The sequence below is a fragment of the Carassius gibelio genome, chromosome B2 (genome assembly GCF_023724105.1).
Source record: "Carassius gibelio isolate Cgi1373 ecotype wild population from Czech Republic chromosome B2, carGib1.2-hapl.c, whole genome shotgun sequence".
Lineage (NCBI taxonomy): Eukaryota > Metazoa > Chordata > Actinopteri > Cypriniformes > Cyprinidae > Carassius > Carassius gibelio.
This window is the reverse complement of record NC_068397.1, coordinates 3,053,002-3,080,082: the sequence shown is the minus strand read 5'-3', so window position 1 is coordinate 3,080,082 and position 27,081 is coordinate 3,053,002. Positions and strand designations below refer to the sequence as shown.

Sequence of the window (27,081 nt, the reverse complement as noted above, 5' to 3'; positions counted from 1 at the left end):
CACGCCTCCTTTTTTGCGCTGAACCGCCCAGGGAGCGCAAGTTCATTCACTAGTTTAGCGACGTGCCTCTGTGGAGGGAAAAGCGCGCTTTGCGCGGGTGCAAAATAGGAATGACACATGCGTCGGTGTACAAAGTCAATTGCGCTGGGTGCAAGATAGGGCCCTAAATGTTCATTTCTTTACAGGCTTCTTGGCACCGCCCTTGGCTCCGCCTCCTTTCCCTCCTTTTTCTTCTCCTTTTTCTCCTCCTTTCTCTCCACCTCCCTTTTTACCTTTCCCTCCATCCGATACCTCTTTCTTCGGTGCTCCTTTCTCCCCCTTTTCTCCTTTCTTCTTTGTGGTTTCCTCCTCTTCTCCTTTCCCTTCTTTTCCTTCTTTTGCACCCTTGCCTTCCTTTTTGCCTTCTTTTTCTTTCTTCTTTCCCTTCTCAGCATCAACCTTGCCCGCAACGGTTGGCACCTCCTCCTTCTTCTCCTCAGCCTTAGCCGCTAACCCAAAGAAGAAAGAAAGAAAGATCAGGATTCTCTCAACAGTACTGGTATATCTCATGAAATATGGGAACACTTTAGTTTAACGACAAGTTCTCACTATTAACTAGTTGCTTATTAGCATGCATATTATATTGACTATACTAAGTATTAATTTCCTTTAAGCCACCCCATATCTACATGTAACAACTGCATTACTAATTACTAAAAAGCAGCAAATTAGGAGTTCAATGAGGCAAAAGTCATAGTTAATGATGAGAACTGCCCTTCATTGTCCTTAAATGTAAACCTGCGAGTGAAGCAATGTTATGCTACTGTACACCAGTCACATTTTTCTGATACAACTTGAAAGAGGTTTACCATTTTTATTTTGAATATAAATTAGCTAAAAAAAAGAGTTATTATTATTTTTTTTAATAGGAGGTTTACCTACGGTATGTTTTTCTTTTAAAGTGCATAAATAGATTGTGTTTCTGGCCTTATCAGAAATACACAAGTGAAACCCAGAGCAACAAAAGGATGATTTTATAGCACTTACAGCATTTCCAAAACATACAATTAGCTTTCTTTAGCCTTTTATACTATCTGCTAACATTGATCTATATTACAAAAGTGTGATGATTCCGTAAGTGCATTTTCAGATTTTAACAAAGCCTTTTCTCGCTTACAGAGATTTGGTTTGAGAGGCTTGAGATTGTGTGAATCATTCTGTGGCTGCTCTGAATTCCATCAAACATTTTTATGGGGAAATGTTCCAACTGTAATATTTTCCCTCCCGCACGTTCACCCTATGCACACAATCCCAATGCATTCCTGCTCCGAGGGGCCATTCTTACTAGATGATTGATATCAGGACGCGTACGAGCTCTGTGAGACACACATGCTGCTTTCAAAAGAATAATATTTTTGTAATGTTTAATAGCATGCATTTATAATTGGACCAAACATGATAGAATCCACATGTTAGACAATAAAAGCATGTGCATGCCAAAACTTGAGCTAAAGTAACTCAACAAATGAGTGAAATACTGTAATATGCAGTTTATATGCAGGAGTTTATCACATTTAAACATGTTGGCTTCAAAGAGTTTCTTCAGGTGAACAAATGTTAATGTATTTCTAAACACAGTGCAACAGCAATTTGAAAGCTTACATTCATTTTTAAAATGTCCATTCTGTCTGTCACGAAGGTGTAGAAATGCAATGTGACGTGTCAATGCATATGAAAACTGTGTTATTTGCAGTTGACAGGAATTTTCCATTCATTCAGCAGCTATTAGCACAACAGTCACCCAGAACAAAACAATAAATCCCACAGTTCATGTCTTAAAAGATAAAACATATCTGAGCATGAAAGAGCAGTGAAAGGAATGGAAAGTATTACATCTCTGTAGACAGTGTTATTTGCATAATTTATTCCTGATGATTCTTAATTATTTACACCACATTTAGGGGAGAAGACCTTTTTTATTGTTCTCATTGTTATTTTCATGAAAATTAAATCTGATTTCCATTTTGTTATTACTATAACTTTGTTTCCAGGTAAATTGTTTAAAATAGTAACTAAAATGTCTTTAAATAAATGAAATGGCAGTGGTGGAAAAAGTATTGTATTATTTGTATTTGTATAAATCAACTGATGTTGATGTTGAGGTCATGTTTTCAGTCCTAAAGAATAACAGGGGTTCTGTTTCAAAATGAACGGGCAGTCTTTTCACGCCTGGTCTGTTTGGAGTGTTTGTTTCAGAAGATGGTGTTTTCTTACTTCAGTTTTTTTCGGCATTTATGGACATGGAAACCATGATTGGAACAACAGAAAAGACACAGGCCTGAACGAAGTGAAGGTAATCTAGGCATAACCAAAAAATGCCTCTAGGTTACGAAAGAGGTTGGTACGAAAGGGCTCGTTCCTTTGAGGAACTAGGGTTACATTCGTAACCTAGAGACATTCCTCGTCAGGAACTCGAGCTGCGTCTAATGCTTTGGGGAATGATGTGCCAACACTGCCAGACTACCAAGCCCCTGCCTAGTGTTTATCTGAGGAGCACAGCTAAGGCAAGAGGACAGAAGATATCGCATATCAAGATTGTAAAATCTGGCAAATGTAGAGGGCGTGGACCATCTAAGAGGGACACACCTGCTAGAAAGGCCTTAGAGGCAGCCATACCCCAAGTAGAGTGAGCCTAGGCTCCCAGAGGAAGGGGAAGACCAGGGGCTCACCTCCACGCACAGCTTGGGCTCTGGAACCACACTTGAGAGAGGCTGGACTCTCTACCACTCTGGAGTTGCCCATGGTGAGAGGCGGAGGGCTGGAGTGGGGTTTGCTTATAGCCTGCCAGCTCAGCCGCCATGTGTTGGAGTTCCCCCCAGTGAAAGAGAGGGTGCTTCCCTGCACCTTCGAGTCGGGGATAGGTCTCTCACTGTTGTTTGTGCCTACGGGCCGAATGGCAGTGTGGACTACCCGGCCTTCTTGGAGTCTCTGGGAGGGTTGACTAGAGACTCCGTCGTTCTACTGGGGGACTTCAATGCCCATATGGGCAGTGACAGTGACACCTGGAGGGGCGTGATTGGGAGGAACGGCCCCCCTGATCTGAACCAGAGCGGTGTTCTGTTATTGGATTTCTGTGCTAACCACGGTTTATCCATAACAAACACCATGTTCAAGCATAAGGGTGTCCATCAGTGCACGTGGCACTAGGACACCCTAGGCCGGAGGTCGATGATCGACTTTTTAGTCATGTTATCAGACCTTCGGCCATATGTCTTGGACACCCAGGTGAAGAGAGGGGCGGAGCTGTCAACTGATCACTGCCTGGTGGTGAGTTGGATCCGATGGCGGGGGAGGAAGCTGGACAGACTCGGCAGACCCAAACTTACTGTGAGGGTCTGTTGGGAACGTTTGGCCGAGCCCCCTGTCAGAGAGATCTTGATCTAGATCCCGAGGGAGTCTGGAGATATTGAGTCTGAGTGGATCATGTTCTCCACCTCCATTGTGTCTGCGGCTGCTTGGAGCTGTGGCCGTAAGGTCTCCGATGCCTGTTGAGGCTGCAATCCCCGAACCCGGTGGTGAACACCGGAAGTAAGGGATGTCATCTACCTGAAGAAGGAGTTCTATCGGGCCTGGATGGCTTGAGGGACTCCAGGAGAAGCTGACAGGTACCGGCAGGCCAAGCTGACTGCAGCCCGGGTAGTCGTGGAGGCAAAAAATCGGGCCTGGGAGGAGTTCGGTGAGGCCATGGAGAAAGACTATCGGTTGGCCACGAAGAGATTCTGGCAAACCGTTCAACGCCTCAGGAGGGGGAAGCAGTGCTACCAACACTCTTTACAGTGGAGATGGGCACCTGTTGACCTCAACTGGAGATATCGTCGGGTGGTGGAAGGAATACTTCGAGGATCTCCTCAATCCCACCGACTTGTCTTCCATTGAGAAAGCGGTGGATGGGGACTCAGAGGAGGACTCGTCCATCACCCGGGCTGAAGTCACCGCTGTAGTTAGAAAGCTCCTCCTTGGCAAGGCACCAGGGGTAGATGAGATCCGCCCTGACTACCTCAAGTCTCTGGATGTTGTGGGGCTGTCTTGGCTGAAACGCCTCTGCAACATCGCATGGCGCTGGCCTTTGTCACCAGTTCTGTTCATAATTTTTATGGAGAGAATTTCTAGGCACAGCCAAGGGCCGGAGAGTGTCCGGTTTGGGGACCATACGGTTTCATCGCTGCTTTTTGTGGATGATGTTGTCGTGTTGGCCTCCTCAGACCAGGACCTTCAGCTTGCACTGGGACAGTTTGCAGCTGAGTGTGAAGCGGCTGGGATGAGAATCAGCGGCTGGATGAGAATCAGCACCTCCAAGTCCGAGGCCATGGTTCTCAGTCGGAAAAGGGTGGATTGCACACTTCAGGTTGGTGGAGAGTTCCTGCCTAAGGTGGAGGAGTTCAGGTATCCTGGGGTCTTGTTCACGAGTGAGGGAAGGATGGAACGGGAGATTGACAGATGGATCGGTGCAGCTTCTGCAGTAATGCGGTCGCTGTACCGGTCTGTCATGGTGAAGAAGGAGCTGAGCTGTAAGGCAAAGCTCTCGATTTACCGGTCAATCTACTATCCTACTCTCACCTGTGGTCATGAGCTGTGGGTCATGACAGAAAGGACAAGATCCTGGATACAGGTGGCCGAAATGAGCTTTCTCCGTAGGGTGGCTGGGCGCTCCCTTAGAGATAGGGTGAGAAGCTCGGTCACTCGGGAGGAGCTCAGAGTAGAGACGTTGCTCCACCAAATTGAGAGGAGCCAGCTGAGGTGGCTCGGGAATCTATTTCGGATGCCTCCTGGACGCCCTTTCCAGGGAGGTGTTCCAGGCATGTCCCACCGGGAGGAGGCCCCCGGGGAAGACCTAGGACACGCTCGAGCGACTATGTCTCCTGGCTGGCCTGGGAATGCATCGGGGTTCCCCCGGAAGAGCTGGAGGAAGTGGCTAGGGAGAGGGAAGTCTGGGCGTCTCTGCTTAGACTGTTGCCCCCGCAACCCGGCCCCGGATAAGCGGAAGATGATGGATGGATGGATCTGCTCCACCATCTCGAGGTGAAGCATCCATTCCCCGGGCCTCGTCCCCCGTCTCGACAGCATGTCTGCTCCCACATTCAATCTCACAGGAATATAAATTGCTGTTAACGAGAGGAGTTTGCCCTGGGACCACAGGAGGATCTGGTTTACCAGCTTGTATAAGGGGCGTGAACGCAGACCTCCCTGATGATTGATATAAGAGACCACCGATGTGTTGTCGGTTCACACCAACACATGACGACCTTTCAGGTCTGGGAGGAAATATCTCAATGCTCAATACATTGCTAGCATTTCTAGACAATTGATGTGCCATGTCAGATTGCGACCACTCCACAGACCATGGGCAGGGTGGCCACTCATGACCGCACCCCAACCAGTGAGGGACACGTCTGTCGCTAGCATTACACTACGACCAAGAGCTCCCAGCACCAGGCCCTGATTCAAGAACCAAGGTTTTTTCCATATGTCTAAGGCACGAAGGCATCGTCGCGTGACCTTGATAGTTCATTATGGATTCCCCCTCAGGAAAAGTCCCTTGGTCTTGAGCCACCACTGAAGTAAGGATTGACTCGATCCAAGCAGGAGACAGACGTGCCTGCATCGTGGTCGAATCCCACACTATGCCTAGATAGGTGGTTCTCTGAACTGGAGAAAGTACACTCTTCTTAGAGTTCAGTCTCAAACCCAGCTCCCCCATATGGGTGAGAACGACATTTCGTTGTCGAGCCGCCATCTGCTCTGATTGAGCTAAAATCAACCAATTGTCGATATAGTTCATATATACATTTCAAATATACATTTGACTAATATTCATAGCTAAGGATGTTCACTTTACTTCAAGTTTTGCTGAACATTCACAATTTATTATTTTATACTTTACTTACCAAGAGGCATATAAATGATTTGGGAAAACATTTTAGTAAAAAAAAAAGTGCAGGTGTCCAACAATATAATAATGGTTCTTATATGCTTACTCTTAACACATTTTCATGCAACCACAGTTTTTCTGTTGAAAACATTTTGCACAACCTAAATGGATTCCATGGCTCCTATATCTTCCATTTACTATGACATAACATCTAACCTGCATGGGGCAGACATCCGTGAGGTTAATGATTTGGCCTCGGAGCTGAGATTGAATCTCAGGGTTAGTATGGAGTGTGAGTGAGGCCGGTCTTGTAGAATTACAGAGACGACTCTTTGTCTCTGCTCCTTAGTTCTTACAGCGGTTCTGGGCCTGAAACCAGTCATGCTCTGGTTAATTCATTAAAAGTGTGGAAGGTAAACATGGATAATGAAATACTTTTGCAAACACTCCTGCAAGCTTAGATGTTTTCAAACTGATATCAATGAAGTTTTGTGACAACCATCTACTGCTTAGATACCAAGAACAAGCCTGACAAGTGAGAAACACCAACTAAAACAAACATTCCCTTATGAAAGAAAAATATATTGCAGTATATTGGAAAATATCATGTAATATATTAGGCATATATTCTTATATATATTTATTTTTTCCAATATATTGCAATATATTGAAAGCGGCAATCATTTGTATATTTTGCAATATATTATATAATATATTATTAAATGTATTCAAATATATAAAATATTAGAAAATAAAAAGAGAAATTTTAAGAAATATCTTGGTAAATATATTTTCCTTTCGTAAAGGTACATACTACTGAACTATTAAATTTCTGTTTTCATTCTAAATGCAAACACAAACCCAAACAGTGTTGACTTTCCAAAACTCCACAGTTGTGAAGTAGTCTGAAGTTTTTGGATGATGTAATGATGATTATATCAAATTAATAATAATAATAAAAATAATAATAATTTAGTTGGATATAGTTAATGTGACGAGAATGGCACAAGGCCGGTGGAGTTAATGAGAATGGGCGACACCTGCACCACTCACCGGTTTCGAGTCCCACGAAGGAGCTCCAGAAGGATAAAAGGAAGAGTGTCACCAGTGTTGGACGAGGACCATGCCTGGATTTTATTTTGTGTTTTAGTTCTATTTATGCGCAACAGTCACCCACGAGAGGCTGTCATACTGTTTGTGTTTATTTTGTAATTAAACTTTTATTTAAATGTTTTACGGTTCCCGCCTCCTTTTTTTCCAAGACTACGAACATTACAGTGTTACATTGGTGCCGAGACTCGGGAGAAAGGAGGGACATGCTCGCAAAGAATCTGAGGTGCCATTGAGCATAGTGGAGCAGTCTGCCGCCATGGACACTCAAGACAGTGGGCTGGAGTGAGTTGAGGGATATCCAGTGCCAATGCCAGGCACCGCAGAATTTACCCAGCTGGTGGGGGGCAGAGTGGGAGTGTGTCTGGGAACCGGAACAATATATATATATATTTTCTTTTTTCTCCTCTCTTTCCCTCTCTAGTCTCTGTCTCTCCTCATCCTTCCATCTCCTTTTCTCACACCTCGTCTGTCTGTCCATACCCCTAGGTATGATTCCCTAGAAACGCAAGTTCAAGATGTTAGAGCAGTCTTGCAACGTCAAATGGAGCACTGGCTGTATGCAAAAAGGGAGAAATGTGAGTTCCATCAGACAAAAGTGTCCTTCCTGGGCTACATCATCAGTGCTGAGGGGGCCGACATGGATGATAACAAGGTTCAGGCAGTTTAAAACTGGCCACAACCAAAGCCTGTAAAGGAATTGCAATGTTTTCTGGGCTTTGCCAATTTCTACAGGCGCTTTATCCATTTTGGGATCGGAGCCATCCTGTAACAATGTCAGGGCAATCCTCTCAAGCTATTCCCCTGTGCCTATTATTCACATAAACTGAAAGCAGTCGAAAGAAACTATGACGTGGGTTATCGAGAGTTGCTGGCAGCCTTTGAGGAATGGAGGTATTGGCTAGAGGGAACTAAAGTTCCTTTACTGGCACTCACCGATCACCTCAACCTGGAATATATTCACTCTTCCAAACGACTTAATCCAAGGCAAGCCTGATGGTCACTATTCTTTTCATGCTTCAACTTTAAAGTCACCTACCAACAAGGGTACAAGAACTGTAAAGTGGATGAATTATTCCGATTGCATGACTCGTCACCTTCTCTGAGAAGCACCGACAAAGCCATCATCACGCCAACTCTGATTGTTGCACCAGTTCAATGGGACATTATCATCAAGATCACTGAACCTCAGGTCAACGATCAACCACCGCCAAACTGCCCCAATGATCAAACTTACATGCCAGCTGATCTTTGACAACGGGTTTTGCATCTGGTACACAATTCCCCAAGCTCAGGGCACCTCGGGATCAGAGTTTCAATCTGGTGTCCAAGTGCTTCTGCCTAACCGTGGATGGAGAAGAGGTGTACCCGGTCAGAGAGATTCTGAATTCCCGATGCATTGTGCTGCAGTATCTGGTCGACTGGGAAGGATATGGCCCAGAGGAAAGGTCCTGGGTGAACGCCCATGATATCCTGGATCCCACACTCACTCTTGAGTTTCATCAAGCTCATCCAACTCAACCCGCAACTTGCCCCCGCGGAAGGCCGTGCCGTCGGACTGCCCCTCGCATCTGGAGCCCTTCACAGGCTCTGTCATGAATAAGACCTCTGTGGCTCTCTCCGATGGACACCGGAGGGTACCCTCACCTTAGTTTTAACATAATCATCGACATAACATCTCCATTGCTTCCATCATGGAATGAGGGTTTTGTATGTAACCAAGATGTTCTTTAAGCCTCTGGAGTCGATTCCGGCGTATATGCGTGTTGAGGCATCTTCTTCTGATAACCCTGAAAATAACTTAAATTACACTTTCTTAAAGATAAGAGCAATATATCAATTGAATCTGTAAAGGGTCTACTTTTATTTTTATACAGACATAATAACAACAAAATTTTGTGCATTTATAAAATAAAGATAACAAACTAGGTGCACTGTCTGCAACCTTGGTCTGTGCTTATCTTCATTTAAGAAACTTGTCATTAAAATGTAAAAACTGTAACTCCATGAATACTCAACGGAGAGACATGAGAGATATATCTATAGAAAGCTTGACATGTTTACTTTTAAACTGAACAGTGGTACTGAAAACAAATATTCTGTGATAAAGTAATCCATATGAAAACAATTTGATGTTTTTCATGTCCATTATATCTAATGCAACCATGCCCACATGCTGAACGCGCCATTGAGATTATAATGTTCCACGTGAAGTTCACAGCTTGTAAACGTCCACACAGAAAACAAAGCAGCGAGACTGTTCTTTTTACAGTTTGCTTTGCGCTGAGAGGAATAAGACATAAATCACCTCAAGAAGATGCGCTGAGGATTACCTCAGGGTTTGAGTTTTGGATTTCCTCAGAAAAAAAGACTGAAGAGATTAATCCAGCAGAGATCATAAACATGTGTAAGTCTCTTTTTATTTATTTATATACTATACTTACTAGTTTTCACATAACTTGTACACATTTTACTAGTTAGACTTTTTCCAAACCATAATTTCTGACTAAATGTATAATCAAGTGAAACTGTCAGGGATCTAGGAAGGAGGACCCAATTGCAGTGTTAGGTAATAAGGGTTTGACAACAGACTGATACAAGAGGGTAGTTAAGGGCACAAGAGATACCACAACTGGAACACGGTAAAAAGACACAGCTAGGGAAGGCCACTGGGACAGCTTCAGAAAACAACTGGCAGAATACTTTGGCAACAGAGGGGGTGCAAGACCAGGCTGATGGAGAAGACCACACAAGGCACCATAGAGCAGAGCTCAGACACTTGTAGTCCACTGCCTTTGAAGCAGACCAAGTACCAGGTGGGTAGAACCACGGCAGGACGCACAGGGACAGGTCAGGAACTCTAACATAAGACTAGACAGGACAAAGCTCCACAAAAACACAAATTAACCCCAATACAAGGGAAAATAACCAATTAAAGTAAAGTAACAAAATAAGCAAGGAATTATTACCAATTTAACCAACTTAGAGAATAGCAAACAAAACCAAGAAACAGGACTAGAAAAACTAAATAAATTTACAAAAAGGCAAAAACAAACAAATTACTAAAACAAGAAACGAGACAAGAACAGGGAACTAGACAGGACCAGACAAAGCAAGGGCATGAGACCAACCAGGCAGGGAGACACAGGGAGACTGGAAGTGTTTGCCTGCACGTTTAAGGGAAATAGAATATAATCAAGGCTAATTCTATTGTCCCTAATCAATTTAACGAATTATAGGATATATTTAAACCAAATGTCAAAAATGTAATTTTTTGTGAATTACTCTTAGATGAAAAATGCATGCGGTGTAAAATTAAGAGTGATGAAACCCTAAGAGTTTCTACAATTTTTTTGCATTAGGAGCGGCTTTTTTCATTATGCTCTGTGAATACACTTTAGATTAGCGAACACTATTCTCTATTAACTAGGTGCTTATAAGCATGAATATAACAAGCATATTGGCTGTTTATTAGCACACATTAATGCCTTATTCTGCATGACCATATTTACATAACTCTACATTACTTAAAAACAGCTACAACTACTTTACTTACTATCAAGCAACAAATTTAATTAACGGTAAATATGTGTTTGCTGTTGTTGTTGTTTTGATTTTTACAAACAAACAACTGTGAAGAGTGTAAATGGAAGTTTTGATCACACATATACCCTTGTGCATTATAAGCACTAAGGCATACTCTGAACACAAACCGCACAATCAGGACACTCCTCTCTGAATGATATTCAAATCACATTTTTTATGGGTGACCTAATTAATCCAGATGTAGCCGCAGTGGAAACCCACTGACATTATTTACATAGCTGCCTGTGAAAAATGCACGTGTCCACAGTACCAAGCCACAAGTGTGTGATGTATTCCATCCATGAACATAAGGAGCAGGCATTCGTATGGCGCCTGATGAGGTGCTCTTCCTGTGCTAAATGGTCTCCGTGGTATCTGGGAGAGTTCCATTAGAATGTCTTTAGCTTTAATGATGAATATAATTAAGTCAGGGTTCGTGTGGGTAAGTGTGAGGCTCAGTGGGTCTGTTTGTTTCAAGCATACTGCGTTATCCTTGGCACTGTGTGTGCGTACAGTTCTCCACACCTCATTCATGTGCGCACATGGAACGTCAATGTTGAGTTCCATCTCATGCATATTGCAGTTTTTGGAGACCTGTTGCGCTGTTAAAAATTCTTGTGTATTTACAGTCTGTCAAAGAATGCTTTATCAACTATGATCCTGTTGAAATAATGAGGCTACAAATATTATTATTTTTGAAAGGCGATCCATAATGTGACAGTACCACAGTGGACCAATGCAAAAAATGTGTGCAATGCTTGAGGAGGGCTTTTATTTTATTTTTTCTTCAGATGTGAAAGACCCCATTTGAAGTTTTGTGGATTTCCAAGTCTGTAGTTAAGTATCCTAAAAACTCACAACATATTTTTTTAGCACATACGTACATTATATATATATATATATATATATATATATATATATATATATATATATAGGCTTTTAGCACTTAGAACTTTATAATTCATAACAGCATAAGTTAATTTTTGTACAATTATGTTGCATTCAACAAAGGACTCCACAAAGGACTGTAGAGAGTATTAGCATTCTCTCTTGGCAGAGAAGTTGAATAAGCATGATGAGAATATTAAACTGTTGACAAGTTTATAGCTAGCTATTGTAGTATATTAAGTAGTACTGTATGTACTAAGAAAATAAAACTTGTTGCATTGCATTAGCCAAGCATTCACATATGCACATTTATGTAAAGAATGTTTGGCGTCTGATCAGAAAATTTTCATCCACTTAAAAAAGACAAAAAGCAACAAAACGGTTAAAGACGTACATCTAGTGCATGTTAACATTGGGGGAAAAAGGGGGGTTACAAAATAACTTATTGACATCTACAGCAGCATAGTTTTTAATAGTTTGTAAAATATCCACAGTGCTGGTTCACAATTAGTTTTACTCACTGAACCACCTCAGATAATCCTGTTTTGCAATATGTTTGGCCAATTCACTGGAAAGAAAGAACCGAATTACAAGAATGATTAATTCATGAATGATTGTCATTTCTGGTTCAGTCACCAGAAATACAGAATATGCATATAATAATATGCACATACAAATTTAAGGAAAATTATTCTCACAGATCATTCAGAGCTCTCATGATACACACAGTGTAGAGCCATACAGCTGAACATCTCAATAACCATAACTGTATTTATTTATTTATTTATTTTTAAATAGGAGACTTTAATACTCACTATAAACCAACTTTGTCAGAAATATACAGTAGATAGAGGTAAATTATTTATTCGGGAAAAAAAGGCACAGATAGACACAGAATAGTAACAGTTAAGTTAAGAGACCAATTCTAACTATCAACAAGTTTCTTATTAACATACATATTATTAGCATGTTGCCTGTTTATAACTATTTACAGGTGCATCTAAATAAATTAGAATGTCTTGGAAAAGTTCATTTATTTCAGTAATTCAACTCAAATTGTGAAACTTGTGTATAAAATCAATCCAATGCACACAGACTGAAAGTAGTTTAAGTCTTTAGTTCTTTTAATTTTGATGACTTTGGCTCACATTTAACAAAAACCCACCCATAGGTGGAGGGTGAACCAACTCCAGGGTAAGGCTAAAAGCAGCCAAATCTATTAACTACAAACATCATAAACCTGTCTTTTTAGGCAAGAACCAGACATGGGTGTCATGTATAGACTAATAAATATGTTTAATGGGACTGAATTTGCATTTAATGTGATTACAATTTAATTAAAATATCAGAAATTGATGACGTTTTCTTTCCAAGGTTATTCCATTTGCAAATAAATTATGTACAGAAATGACATTATCACTAACCTTGATCTATCGCACTTACATGCCAAAAAAAAAAAAATTAGTGGCATTCTTGCAAAAAAAAAAAAAAAACCTGTGGGCAGGGGAAGACTAAGCTTACACATGCTCCACCTATGAACCCACCAGTTCAAGATCTCAACAAATTAGAATATGGTGACATGCCAATCAGCTAATCAACTCAAAACACTTGCAAAAGTTTCCTGAGCCTTCAACATGTTCTCTCAGTTTGGTTAGCTAGGCTACACAATCATGGGGACGACTGCTGATCTGACAGTTGTCCAGAAGATAATCAATGACACTCTTCACAAGGAGGGTAAGACACAAACATTCATTGCCAAAGAAGCTGTTCACAGAGTGCTGTATCCGAGTATGTTAACAGAAAGTTGAGTGGAAGGAAAAAGTGTGGAAGAAAAAGATGCACAACCAACCAAGAGAACCACAGCTTTATGAGGATTGTCAAGAAAAATCGATTCAAGAATTTGAGTGACCTTCACAAGGAATGAACTGAGGTTGGGGCACAGATTTGTCAAGGAATTTGGCTACAGTTGTCGTATTACTCTTGTTAAGCCACTCCTGAACCTCAGACAATGTCAGAGGTGTTTTACCTGGGATAAGGAGAAGAAGAACTGGACTGTTGCCCAGTGGTCCACAGTCCTCTTTTCAGATGAGAGCAAGCTTTGAATTCATTTGGAAACCAAAGTCCTAGAGTCTAGAGAAGGGTGGAGAAGCTCGTAGCCCAAGCTACTTGAAGACCAGTGTTAAGTTTCCAGAGTCTGTGATGATTTGGGGAGTGATGTCATCTGCTGGTGTTGGTCCATTGTGTTTTTGATAACCAAAATCATTGCAACCATTTACCAAGAAACCTTGGAACACTTCATGTTTCCTTCTGCTGACCAGCTTTTTGAAGATGCTGATTTCATTTTCCAGCAGGATTTGACACCTGCCCACACTGCCAAAAGCACCAAAAGTTGGTTAAATGACCATGGTGTTGGTGTGCTTGACTGGCCTGGCAAACTCACCAGACCTGAACCCCAGAGAGAATCTATGGGCTATTGTCAAGAGGAAGAGGAGAAACAAGAGACCAAACAATGCAGATGAGCTGAAGACCACTGTCAAAGAAACCTGGGCTTCCAGACCACCTCAGCAGTGCCACAAACTGATCACCTCCATGCCTTGCTGAACTGAGACAGTAATTAAAGCAACTAACGACTATAATATACTCCAGCAAGATGTTTGTTTTTATTTATTTTCTACCGAAGGGTTTCTACAAGGCAGTAATTTTTTTCAACAAAATTAGAATTTATATTTTTTTTAATAAAATGTTTAGATGACAAATTTTCTTAAAGCACTGAAAGTAATTTTCCATCATGAAAAACTTATTTTTTGACCTGCTACTAAGCGTTTGTCTAATTTTCGTGCAAACCAGAACACATGAATAAATGTGATGAAGATAGCTATATCTCCTCATTGCTTTAGTGTATTCAGAAAAATCTTGGTTTGCATTATAATAACCATGACCTAACTTGCACGGTTTTAGCACAGCGTCACCTAGTGGTAGGGTGATATGGAAAAATTTACGTTAGACATGTACCAGTATTCTGTAATATGATATATCACGGTAATGAATGTGCACAATATTGTTATCGTGGGCACTTCTAAATACCCTGAATAATTTAATATTTCAAATTATTCAGAATTTGGGATGCATTTTAAGGAATTATTTTCTCATCGAAATGCACAACACCGCTTGCAATGTGAAAGACGCATGCGCACTCTGATGTAAACAAGCATGCAAGCACATGGCAGAGCGCTTGAGAGACACTTTCACACTCAAACTGCAGAAATGCAGCCGTTATCCCAGAAACCCTGGAAGCAAAGCAGCTGCACTACTTTCTGTTTCTGAAAAGTGTTTAACTTATTTAAACAGCAATTCGGATTTTTGTATTTGCTACAGCACCAAATACTTTAATATTTAGACTATTTATTTTCAAACTTTTTTACATTTTAATCTGGACTACAACATGCCCTAGGTATTGTTTGAAAGTGTTTTGATTCTTTATTGTTCGGTCACACTCTACATTAGGGCTTCATTAGTTAACAGTTGTTAATTCATTAGTTAATATTCATATGCATTCATTAATCTTAGGTATTCCAATATTTAATAACACAATGTTAAAATCGAAAGTTGCAACTGTGTTATTTAAGACTTGCATTTTTAACAAAGATTACGGCTGGCCTACTGTGGCAGAGACCAGGAAGATTAACATCAAGGGGTTTATTTTATAACACAATGAGGAACACAGGCAGGTTCACACACATAGACACAATGGTTGACATTCAATACCGGACAAACACTAACTGAAAGGACTAGGGCTTTTAATAACGAGGGATTAAGGAGAAACACCTGGAATCAAATTAATAATCAACATGAGGACAAAAACTGGGGCACTGATCTCACAATCAAAACGTACATATTTAGACGTAAATTAAAACTGTCCAATACGTATGTGCCTTTACGTATTTATAGTGTCGTTTACGTATTATCTGGACGTAATTACAGGTTCAATACGTATCTAAATTTATGTAAAAACAACCTCAAATATGTAAAGATAGAACGTGTTCTCTGACCAGTCAGTTATCCATAGAAATTCGCTCATGAAGCTGCTTTTCAATGCATATCTGATTATTTTTTTTTATATTTATGTATATTTTCCCTTTTTATAATTTTTTTTTGATAAATGTAAGATCCCTATACCCCACCCGAACCTAAACCTCCCCATTTTATACAGAATGTTAAAAGAATAAAACATAATAAAACAATTTTAGTAAAAATATAATATTAAAACGTTATTTTGTGCCACTAACGTTAATCCTACACCTACCCCTAAACCTACCCATAACCATTTCTTAAAACTACATAACGTTACTGTTATAAATAAACATATAACCAACAAACAAACGTAACGTTAATCATTTATTTTTTGCGAAAATATCAAAAGTGGTACCAAAAGTAGTTGAAATGATAAAGAGTTCCAGTCGCAGTCCTCTCTGGAGGTAATCGTTTTTATAGGGTACAGAGCAGAATTTAATTTATTAATCCGTGAAATTATGTATCTGTATTCTCTCCATGAAGGCGCATTGGCGCAGTACCAGTACTGATTTCTAGTGTTTCAAAAGACGAAATGTTGCAATCTGTGACGAATTAGGTGAGAACCAATGAGCATTCGATATCAGTGCCGTAAACCAAGTCGTGAAGCACTGGCGCTATTTTCAAATTCGACCGGAAGTTGAAGTCAGCTGGGGGCTGCCATCTTGTAGCAGAACTTCACTTGCGTTAGCATTCCCATTGACTCCCATTCATTTTGGCGTCATTTTGACAGCGAATAACTTTACATCTGAGTCGTTTAAAGACTCCGTTTGTCCATTATTTATTTCTAAAGATACACGACAATGTATAAAGGGCTCAATTACCTTTTATGTTACATTATGGCCCCGTATAAACAGTTTTTGTAAAAAATAGGCTAACGATTGTTTCATAACCACTCAACTCTCTGTCGCATTACCGTACAGACAGGAGGAGAAGCTCGCAGGCAATTAACTTAATATGGCGTACTGGCGTTACATTTCAAAATATTATACAAAATAATTAATCAGAATACTTACTCCTGCTCACTCACGACAAAGAACTCCCCGCTCAAGCTCACCGTCTCTGCAAGATTAACGATGGCAGTTTGCACGCTCAGCTACTAGAAGATTTACATCTGTCAGACAGGTTGCTGACGTCGTTAAGTTTAGTTTAAGTCTGCGCGTCAGAAACGGAAGTGCTAAAAAACGCTAAAAATGGGCTTTACTTGTCTCAATTGAGTTCCAATGGGGTTGCTGTGTCCATTTCTTTTACTGTCTATGATCATAACGAGCGCAGGCTTAGACTGTGACAGTCGCTGTTGCTGAGAATGAAGATGAAGATTGATTGATAAAGGGCTGAATTTGGATATGTTCCTTGCAAACATCTGGATTCTAAAGATATGGAGTACAACAAACAAATAAAATGGACGTGATTTGTAATTTTATGATGTGCTTTTGTGTATCTATGGTTGTATTGCATAGAAATGTTATTTCCTATTAATGAGTAAACTGCTTTCAATAAAAACATGTATTGATATGACAATTAAATACAACAGATTTAAATCATTAAAGCCACGATTTTAATAATAATACATGGGAATTCATATACATTGACATATACATTGTTTTTTTCGCTGCTAACACGTAACTATTTGTACGTTTTACTGCTATTAATACGTCAGAATTGTACGTTTTTATGTGCATGAAAACGTAAGTAAATGTATGTGTGGTAGAACCACAATTAACGTAAAAATACACACGTATTCTCATGAGATCACGTTGCATTATGACAACACTTTTTTGCAACTAAATTTCAATATCATGATAATAACGTTTACCATGATAAATGCTTTAGCAATTATAACAACATTAAAATTTTCTAACCGCGTTTCCTTAATTGACATTTTTGATTAAAACTTCTGAACAGTTTGACCAAACATCAAAACCGATCATTTTAGATTTAGTGCAGCATACAGAGGTCATCCATACCCAAGATCCCCAATATTGGCCATTTTGGGAATCATTTTTTATTAGTTTTGCCTATTGTCATGAAACTAATCTTGATAGATTCTTTGGATCATGTTGAAAGCATTAATGACAATTATGCCATAATTGGCTGGACTTGCAATTTAGATGTTATTATGTTTAAATTTTTTTTATTTTTTTATTTTTTGAATCCTCATAGAGAATTGCGCCAGTTTTTGTGAAAATCAAACCAGATCATCTTTAGACCATGCAAAACTTTTTTTTTAGTTACCACACCAACGAATCTGATGGCACGATACCACAGTACATCTAAGGCTGTATCTCTGCAAAGCTTTGACATAATTACACAATTATTATTGTTAATATTATTTTTTTTTTATTAATTTGTCTGTATATGTTAACTAACTATTCACATCAGTGTACTGCATGTCTGTATTAATTAATTTACGTAAAATAAATAGTTTATTGCACTGGGAATTTTACACTATGGGATAATGTGAACTTAAAAGACCAAAATAACAGACTAAATCAAAGAAGATGGTCACAAATCAGACAATAACATGATCAGATCTCTATTATCTGAAAGCAGGCTGTTTATCACTTACCTCCCGGCACCTCCGTGAGTTCGTTGAGGGGGGGCACCGTCTCCAGTGTGTTGGCATACGTTTTCGCTGCTTGTCTTTGTACGTTTCGAGCCTCTATCTCTTTTTTCGTTCGTGGAATTCGGCATTTGAAGATGCAGCACAGTGTTATTACTGTGAAATGAGGAAGAAAGCTGTGAAATATTTGAAAGAGAGTTGTCCTTCACAGCAGGCAGCATCTGTTTGTTCTGTAATTGATATTTTGCTCTGGGGGAATTTCATTAAATCGCTTAATGTTATTCACTATGTGTAAATAATTAAGGGTCTATTCAAGTGAATTCTGAATTCAAATATAGGCATAGCTTGGCATTTTAGAGAGGTCACCCACAAAAAGGAAAATTCTGTCTTCATTTTTTCACACTCATGTCAATAATAATCTTTATAAATAACGTGAGCTATTTCTTCTGTGGAACACAAAAAGAGGGATTCTGAATAATATACTGGTTGCTCTTTTCCATGCAGTTACTGTGAGTTTTTGAGCTTCAGAAACAATACTGCATAGGTTTCATTAAAGTTTTAAAACATAGTCTATACAATTCTTTTGAAGTTAAAGTGCTCTTTTTGTCACTTTGGAGCTTGACAGCCCCGGTGCTCACTTTTATTATAGTGAAAAGAGTGGCTTAATATACCTTTTGTGTTCCAAGCATGAAAGAAAGAATATGGGAATAATAGAGTGAAAAACAGTTATAGTAAATAATGGATTTTTCTTTTAGACACTTACTAATTGCTAGGATGAACATGGAGAAAATGCCTATAACCTGCCATAATCGAAGACCCCAAAACACCACAGTTTCTGAAGTGACTGGATCTGGCTTTTTTGGAGGGTCTGTTGGGAGAAGCTGCAGGGATAAAAGAAAGAAAAAAAATATTAATGTTTTTTTTTCTGCATCTCTTGCAATATCCAGGTAATTGCACCACTGAAATGGTGACAGTAGCGGTGATTAAGAACCACAGTAAGATTTGAAACTACCACTTTCACATGGTGATCACAGTGGAAAGGAGAGAGGAAGAAACGCTTGAAACTGTAAATTGCTTGCAGTACATTTTTAGGCATAAAGATGAGGAAAGTGGAAGCAAGTGTCAAAATAAAAATAAAAGGAGAGAGATTCTAAGCTAGCATCCAGATGCATTTGGAAGGATCTATGGATATGTTTCAGTAGCAACCTGTTTGTGTAGTTTCAGGTAAAAAAATAAAAATAAAAAATAAAAATAAAAAGAAAATCATTTTTAATCTGTGTTTTTAATTTTTATTTTGCTATTTTTCTGCGTTTTATATGTTTTATATTGTTTTAAAATCATTTAATCGTGGGGTTTCGTGGAATATTTGTCTTTATGGATAAGATATCAGAAAAGAATATCTCAAGGTTTTATGGGATGTATCTTATTGTAAAGCAGTCAGGTGCTGAGCAATGAAACATATGCAACTTGAAGATTTAATCTAACAATTTTTATTTTTTACATGTTTGAAATTGAAAGATAATGGGGATTTATGATTATTAAGATTAAATCTTCCATTCAGAAATGTAGCATTTGTTTTTCTAAAAATACACTATACACTTGAAACTATTCCAGCAGAAAATGCTGTGTTACATTATCCTTTAAAATCATTATGCAAATTAAGTGCTCAGGAAATCTTTCTTATTATCAGAAAAATTTAAATAGTAGTGTTGCTTAATGAACTGTGCCTTTATTCAAAGTATGCTCACATTTCTTGAAAAGTGGGATGGGATTTTATAATATGTGACATAAATATTTCAACAAACTTGCTGTCTGCACAGCTGTCTTTGCTGCAAGTTTGCAGAAGAGCAAACAAAAACATGCATTTACAGCATTTGAAATGTTTTACTGATCGATTACAGATCAATCCTGTGATCATTATCATTATCAGGTCCTTAAAAAAAAAAAAAAAAAAAAAAAAAAAAAGTGTTTCTAAACTTTTGAATACTTAACTCCAGCATTGACAGGTTCAGGAGACCTGCAGGCTTCATGTGTGACAGACAGTAGCTTTAAGATGAAAATGTGTTGCTTTCGTTTAAATAATTCAGTATTTATGTCATACAGTACAAAGCATTGGTGAAAGTTTGTGTTCAGGGATTCGGTCAGTTTTGACACGTTGATGTGTTGTCCACGTTCTTCCACACAGGTTATCACTCCTTATCTGATTTTAATCTGCACTCCTACACTATTATACCTGCAGACAAACGAAATTTCACCTGTCCCCAGTCCTCAGGCCTGAAGGTCATATTGCCCTGCTAATAAAACTAAGGTCCTTAATACAAAGCTTTTAACTGAAGGAAGCAGTGCATTGTCTTCATGGGAACTGTATTGTCCACTTCAAAATTCATGTGGTTGGTTATACAATGGCTGTCTTTGTGATCTAAAATATATCTTCCAGTTTGTCACCTCAAGACATCTTGGAGAACAGATCCTACTAGTTCTGGTGGTTTCAAGCAGATGGTGGTCTTGTATGTTGAGATGTACCAAATCTGCCAAGGAGTTACATGCCCTTTTGACACATGCATATAACAAGTACTGTATAGTGCATCCATAAACAGATTTAAGTTTGAGAAGGTGGAAAGTATAACATGAATATAGTGATGTACATGGTGAATGTTCTGACACCTGTATTGTATCCAGCGTTTGCACAGTGCACACACAACTCTATAGAGAGAATGACTGCCAGCTCACTTTTTGAGGCCTGCTGGTTCCATAATGTTGTTTTGTTTTTCAATGGAGATTTAAAAAGTGTTATAAAGTCATGTATCAAAACCAAACAGCAAGAAGATGATTGAAATCATTATATACTTTTATTTTATGCACAAAAATGTATGATCATGCAGAACATGTGCTTTGCCTGAATGCACTGTAAGTCGCTTTAGATAAAAGTGTCTGCTAAATGCATAAATTAATAATTTTATTTTAATTTATAAGTGCTAATAATCAGCCAATATGTTAATAATAGGTGTACTAATAAGTAACTAGTTAATGGTCAGAATGGGTCCCTTTACTAAAACATAAGTTGAAATAACGCAAACTGGTGGCTTCAACAAAAGCATGTATCATCTATTGACAGCCTCAGAGCTCACAGCACAGGTCTGTATTTAAAGTTTTACAAGTTATTGTTAAATATATATTTCCCTATGAAGAAAATAAGCAGCATTTTTCATTTCTGGCACCCGACTGTTGTGCTCTGTTGTGTTCAGGGCTGCGCTTCCCAAAAGCATCCTAAACCTTAGTTGATCGTAGCTCCATTGGTGGCAATGGCTCTACGGCATACTCTCAATGCCTTTGGGAAACGCAGCCCTGGTTGCTGGCTGATTACTTGCTAAACGAAATCAATAAAGCCAATTATTTTTAATGTAGCGTGAAGTGTTTGTTCAAATCTCTAACCCCGTGTGTCACCAAAAGCAGTAGTGATGTTTGCCTTAGCAAAAACAAAAAAACAAACAAACAAAAAAAACCACACTAATTAGTATTGACTTATACCATTAGTATTTAGTATTGACTGATTAACATTAGCATTGATATTTTTGCTAGATAAAGGGTAACATTTCCATCAGTGAGGCTGAAGATAGCAGATGTCCCTTCAGCTAAAAGTGAATTACTATTGATGTTTCAGTCTTATTCAATATACCCTGAGGTTTTAACATGGTCGCCTGCTATGGCACATCAATAGTCAGTGTGCTGAAAGCTCATTCAGATATTCATAGCTTGGCATCTGTGTTTCTCCAGTTTACTTCACATGTATGCAAGCTGCATAGATGCTTTGTGGATACAATGTGCATGTATATACTGTACAAAGAAAAAGCCCCGGAGCATAGATTTAAATGTCTGATCGATAGATCAATATCTCAACCAGAGAATGAGGGGAAATCCTTTTTATTTCACACACTGTGTAATGTCAGCAGAGCAGAGTACCTCAGGGATCTGTACTGAGCCCGTTCCTGCTGAGAATTAGAAATGCCTTTTACTACTCCCTGTATGACTAACCAAGTCCTTTCGGTTAATCAGAGATTCATGGCCTCTACATTGATAAATTTATTACATTTTATTTTGATTCAGTATTAAATACTTTCAGCTAAAACCAAACAGCATAGTTCCAGTCAACGAGAAACATCTCAAAGGTATTTTACAGTAACATATTCTCCCCCTCTCTCTCTCTCTCTCTCTCTCTCTCTCTATATATATATATATATATATATATACACATATATATGAAAAATACAACCTGGCTGTTCAAGTATAATGGGGAAATTTCCGCTGTTTTTCTTTTACAAAGAATTTAGTCTCTTGCACAGTAAACTATGCATGTATTTTAATTGCAATGATGTCATAATACTTATAGACTATGAATTTACATTAAATGTTGGTGGTTAGCTATCATATATGTCGTGTTGAATGATAAAGATTTGGCTGAAATCTAATTTAGTGTAATTTCAAACCCTGGAATTATTAAATAACAACACCAATAATTATAATTAGGGGTGTCCATGGTTAACCGGTTAACCGATTAACCGTTAAAAATTGCGTAACCGAGTGAAACATTTTGCTCGGTTAAGTGACGTCAATGGCGTGCATTGAATTTAGTTGTAATACATTTTTGCACCACCAGAGACCGCCAGAGCGCTCCCAGACATTTGTAATGTCCACAAGAAGAAGTCATTTTCTAATATGAAGCGGGCAAAAAAAAGTACAGCGTTGGAGCACTTTAAAATTGAGAGCGACGGGGCAAAATGCAAGTATTGCAATACAGTGCTTAGATATTCTTCAAGTACCACCTCGTTGTTGTAATCTCAACAGCCAACACCCGGGCATCATTAGGCCGGTCAGGACACACTGGATGCGTGGCGATGGGCGAAAGCATCTCAGCTGCGTGGCGTGTCTGTTTTTAATTCGGCTCCCATGTTAACAGGTTAGAGCTTGCCGACTGCCTGCGTGAGACGCGCGGCTCGACGCGTGCATGCTAGAAATAGAACCGACGCCTTGTTGGAAGCGTTTCCAGGCAAAATATAATAGGAAAATATGTTTGTCATTTTGTACACAAATACATATTAATTCATGACATTTTGATATTTGAAAGTCTATAGGTTGACATAAATTCAGATATAAATGTAATAATAAAAAAAATAATTATCGATTTTCAAATATTGTACCTGTCAAACATAGTCATAGCCTTAGCGAGGCGGCCGCGGAGCCTGCTTGTTACCTTCGCCTAAACACGGAAAGTTACATAACTATTACTAGAGCCTGTTCCTTTATAAGATAGCCAAAGGTCGGTGTATATTTGCTTTATACATTTTAGGCTTATTCTCAAATTCAGATTGTGTTAGTGGGCAAGATTATTAGGCAGTTTTAAAAGGACAATTTGACCGGAAAGATGAAATTTTGTCGGACATTTCTTTTTTTTTTTCGGCCAATGTCCGGAAATTACCGGACAACGGAAACCCTGGCGCACACTATGGTTAACCGAGTATTAACCGATAAGGGCCTCGGTTAACGGTTAATGAAAAACTTGAAAACGTGCAGCCCTAATTATAATGATTCAATTATCTCAGTTACATGCCACCTCTGTCTGCCCAACTGCGCCAATTAACTTTTCAATATAAAATAAAATGAAATAAAAATAATACCCTCCAAATCGACATGATTTTTTAAATCTAATGTACAATACACTAAAATCAGTTCTGTATTATTTATTTCATATGATGTTTATACGTTGTTCAAAAATCAGACTATAATTATTCAATAGATTTGTTTCAATGTACTTTTTTTATTATTTTATTTATTTATTTATTTAAATCTGTGTTCAAGAGAAGTAGCAATTTGCTATCTTACACATCTTATTCAAACATGTATTTATGTAGTTTAATTTGGCATCTACTCTAAACTTGACAGTAATTGTGAATTTTGGTTTTTATTTGTGAAGCAAAACATTAATCTTAACTGGTATATACAGTCCTTCTGTTTTTGGTTTGTAAATGAAAAAAATATATATCGTTTTTGAAAACAAACAAAAAGATACTGTAAAATTTCAGCATTAAGGCAGAAAAGCATGACCTGTTAGATGTAAGGATTTGTTGGGTCCTTCAGTGTTGCTGACAGCCAATCAATCATGAGATGCAATCGTTATTGTGAGTGGCACAGACTGTTCTGAGAGTTCAGCTGGCAGTAGATCACATATTGATATATTTCTTTGTAATGTACTTCATCATGTCCCTTCTCTTCTGTCCTCTAGAGAAATAACATTGACTCGTATTTGATGTACCATCTTTAGCAAGTCTATAGACAAACAGCAACCGAACATATCAGACACTGTCTGCTCATCCATCATGTGCACTGTACAATGCATTACACTTTGATTCATGTATTGTGTATTGCATAGCATGAAGACAATTCAAACAGAGAATGCATTGTTATTTTCTCATGTTTAGCACTTGTTCTTCTAGCATGACATGATCTAACACGACATGACTGATATAATTGTGTGTCTTGTAATAACACATATTCCCTGCAGATGAGAACAAATCTCTATGATCATGGCATTTTTTATGTGTCTATAAATATAAATGAAAGTTATCCTGTTTTCCTGAGTCCACCGGAACATCAAATGTACCCGAACCATATTTGTATTCCTTAAGCTGTTTTATGTTGGAGTTAAACATTGTACCAGCAGAGAAAATTGGAGGCACCTGGATAATTGACCCTTTAATGAGTGTTTAATTAGCAGTGGGAGTAGGAAAACGGTACGTCTGACACCTGCTGTTAAAGTCGACTAAAAAGAACCCTGTAGTATTATCAGTGCTTACCAGAAACTTTAAGTACAACCGATGTTGTATTTGCATGATGTTGTATTGGCAGAGGCATTTAACATGTCTTGTGGTTCACCTGGACATTTGTTTGTTGCAAATTTACAGACAATGAAATTGAGATGTTTATTTGTTGGGGTGATGTCAACCGACAACAAAGATTTCCTTCTCAATTAGCTTAACTGCACAAGTTTGATAGTTAATACAATCTTTCAAAACAAATTGCATTCATTATATACTTTTATTTTCTTCAATAAGAAGGAACTATATAAAAGATAAAAAATGCTGGCCCTCATAGCTATCAAAGTTGGCCATCCCTGCTATAGAGCACGCACTTTATTAATATCCGAGGACACCCCTAGTCCAAACGTTCACTGCTATTTATTACTTCACATTGTCTGACATGAATATCCCATTCTTTCAAACAGACAGCAGCGATTCTACAATGAGTTGCATCTGAGAGATTGAGAATACTCAAATTGAACATTTCTGTTGTTTCAGGTTTCTAGATCCTAGGTTTATGCTTATTGTCATATTATACATTTTGCATTCTGCTGTTTTAGTTCATACAATAATACATTTATTTCAGTCCCCTACTTAAGAAAAAAAAACATAATTTGTAATGGTTTTACTGGTTATAATGAAATTGTGTTGGTTTTAATGGAGACTATAATGGTGCCTGTTGGTCTCTACTGTTAATTGATCATCTTCTGTTGGTGGCTTTTGTTAACATCATTAAATCCTAATGTAATATGTACCAACAAACCGAAAGGTTGGTGGTTCAATCCCCGGCTCCACCTGACCAAGTGTCGAGGTGTCCTTGAGCAAGACCCCTAACCCCAGCTGCTCCTGATGAGTTGGATGGAGCCTTGTATGGCAGACACCGCAGTCGGTGTGTGAATGAGTGTGTGAATGGGTGAATGTGAGGCAAATTGTAAAGCGCTTTGGATGGCCATGTGGTCTGTTGAAAGCGCTATATAAATGCAGTCCATTTACCATTAGTTGATTAGAGTGTGGCACCAGGTGTCTTCAATATTGAACCTTTTCACAATATTCTAATTTCCTGAGATACTGAATTTGGGATTTTCCTTAGTTGTCAGTTATAAACATCAAAATTAAAAGAAAAAAACATTTGAAATATATCCAGTCTGTTTGTAATGAATGAATATAATATACAAGTTTCACTTTTTGAATGGAATGAGTGAAATAAATCAACTTTTTGATGATATTCTAATTATATGACAAGCACCTGTAATATTAAGTGCATGTGCACGTGTAACATGGACACCTTAAAATAAAGTGTTACCTCATGGTCTGAAGTTACTATGTTGTGTAACTCATTTGTTCCTGTGTAGTGGTTCATTAATGAAAGAACAGTATTATAAAGTGTTACCCATATCTCTAAAAGTAAGTAATAGTAATAGCCAGCACTAATAATTCTGCTAGGGGCAGCATTGTCGTACAGAAACATACAGGAGGTATTATCTTTTGTGACTAATGTCCTTCAGAGGTGAAGTTTCAGATCCAAAGATCCAAATCCTCTATTCCAGTACATCTTTCAGCATTTTGAGTCAAAAAAATCGCCTGTTCAAAACAAAGATAGTCGCAACAATGGTGCAGTTTAGGAGCCATAACTTCTAAGCAGCTCTTACCTCTGGGTCTGGTATCTGTGCAGCGGCGTTGAAGACGTGGTGTGATATCAACACAGCCGTCACGCTCATCAGCAATGGGACGAGGGTAGGCGGCTGATGCCTAGGCCCCTCCATCCCCATTTTCCCTCTTCTTCTCCCACGTCTCATCCCTCCCCCTGCTGCTTCTTTCTGGCCAGAAAACTGTGCAGGATCACAATGGTCCAGGTGATTGATAGAGGTACAGCGTGAAACAGCCACCAGCTCCTCTACATGAATGCTGCTCTGGTCTCTTGTTGTCTTAATGTCTCCAAACAGAGATACTGTGCTCTCTGCCTGAGCCCGGCCCAGAGAGCCAGCCGCTCGGCTAAAGGCCATTAATTAATTAATAGCCCCGGTGTCGTTTACAGCCCTGCTGCCCGGTGAACAGAGAGGTTACAAGAGTTGTGGGGGGAAGGGAGTTACACGGAAAGAGGATCACAG

At 38.9% G+C, this 27,081-nt stretch overlaps 1 protein-coding gene across 1 annotated transcript; it reads right to left on the bottom strand.

Annotated features, from left to right (window-relative positions):
- Nucleotides 1-171: 171 nt before the first annotated feature.
- tmie (transmembrane inner ear) lies at nt 172-26,769 on the bottom strand. Its single transcript, XM_052549272.1, has 4 exons — nt 26,623-26,769; nt 18,886-19,003; nt 18,129-18,278; nt 172-488 (listed from the first exon to the last, which is right to left on the bottom strand). Exons 1-4 carry the CDS (start codon nt 26,767-26,769, stop codon nt 172-174), a joined length of 732 nt encoding a protein of 243 aa, XP_052405232.1.
- Nucleotides 26,770-27,081: the final 312 nt, after the last annotated feature.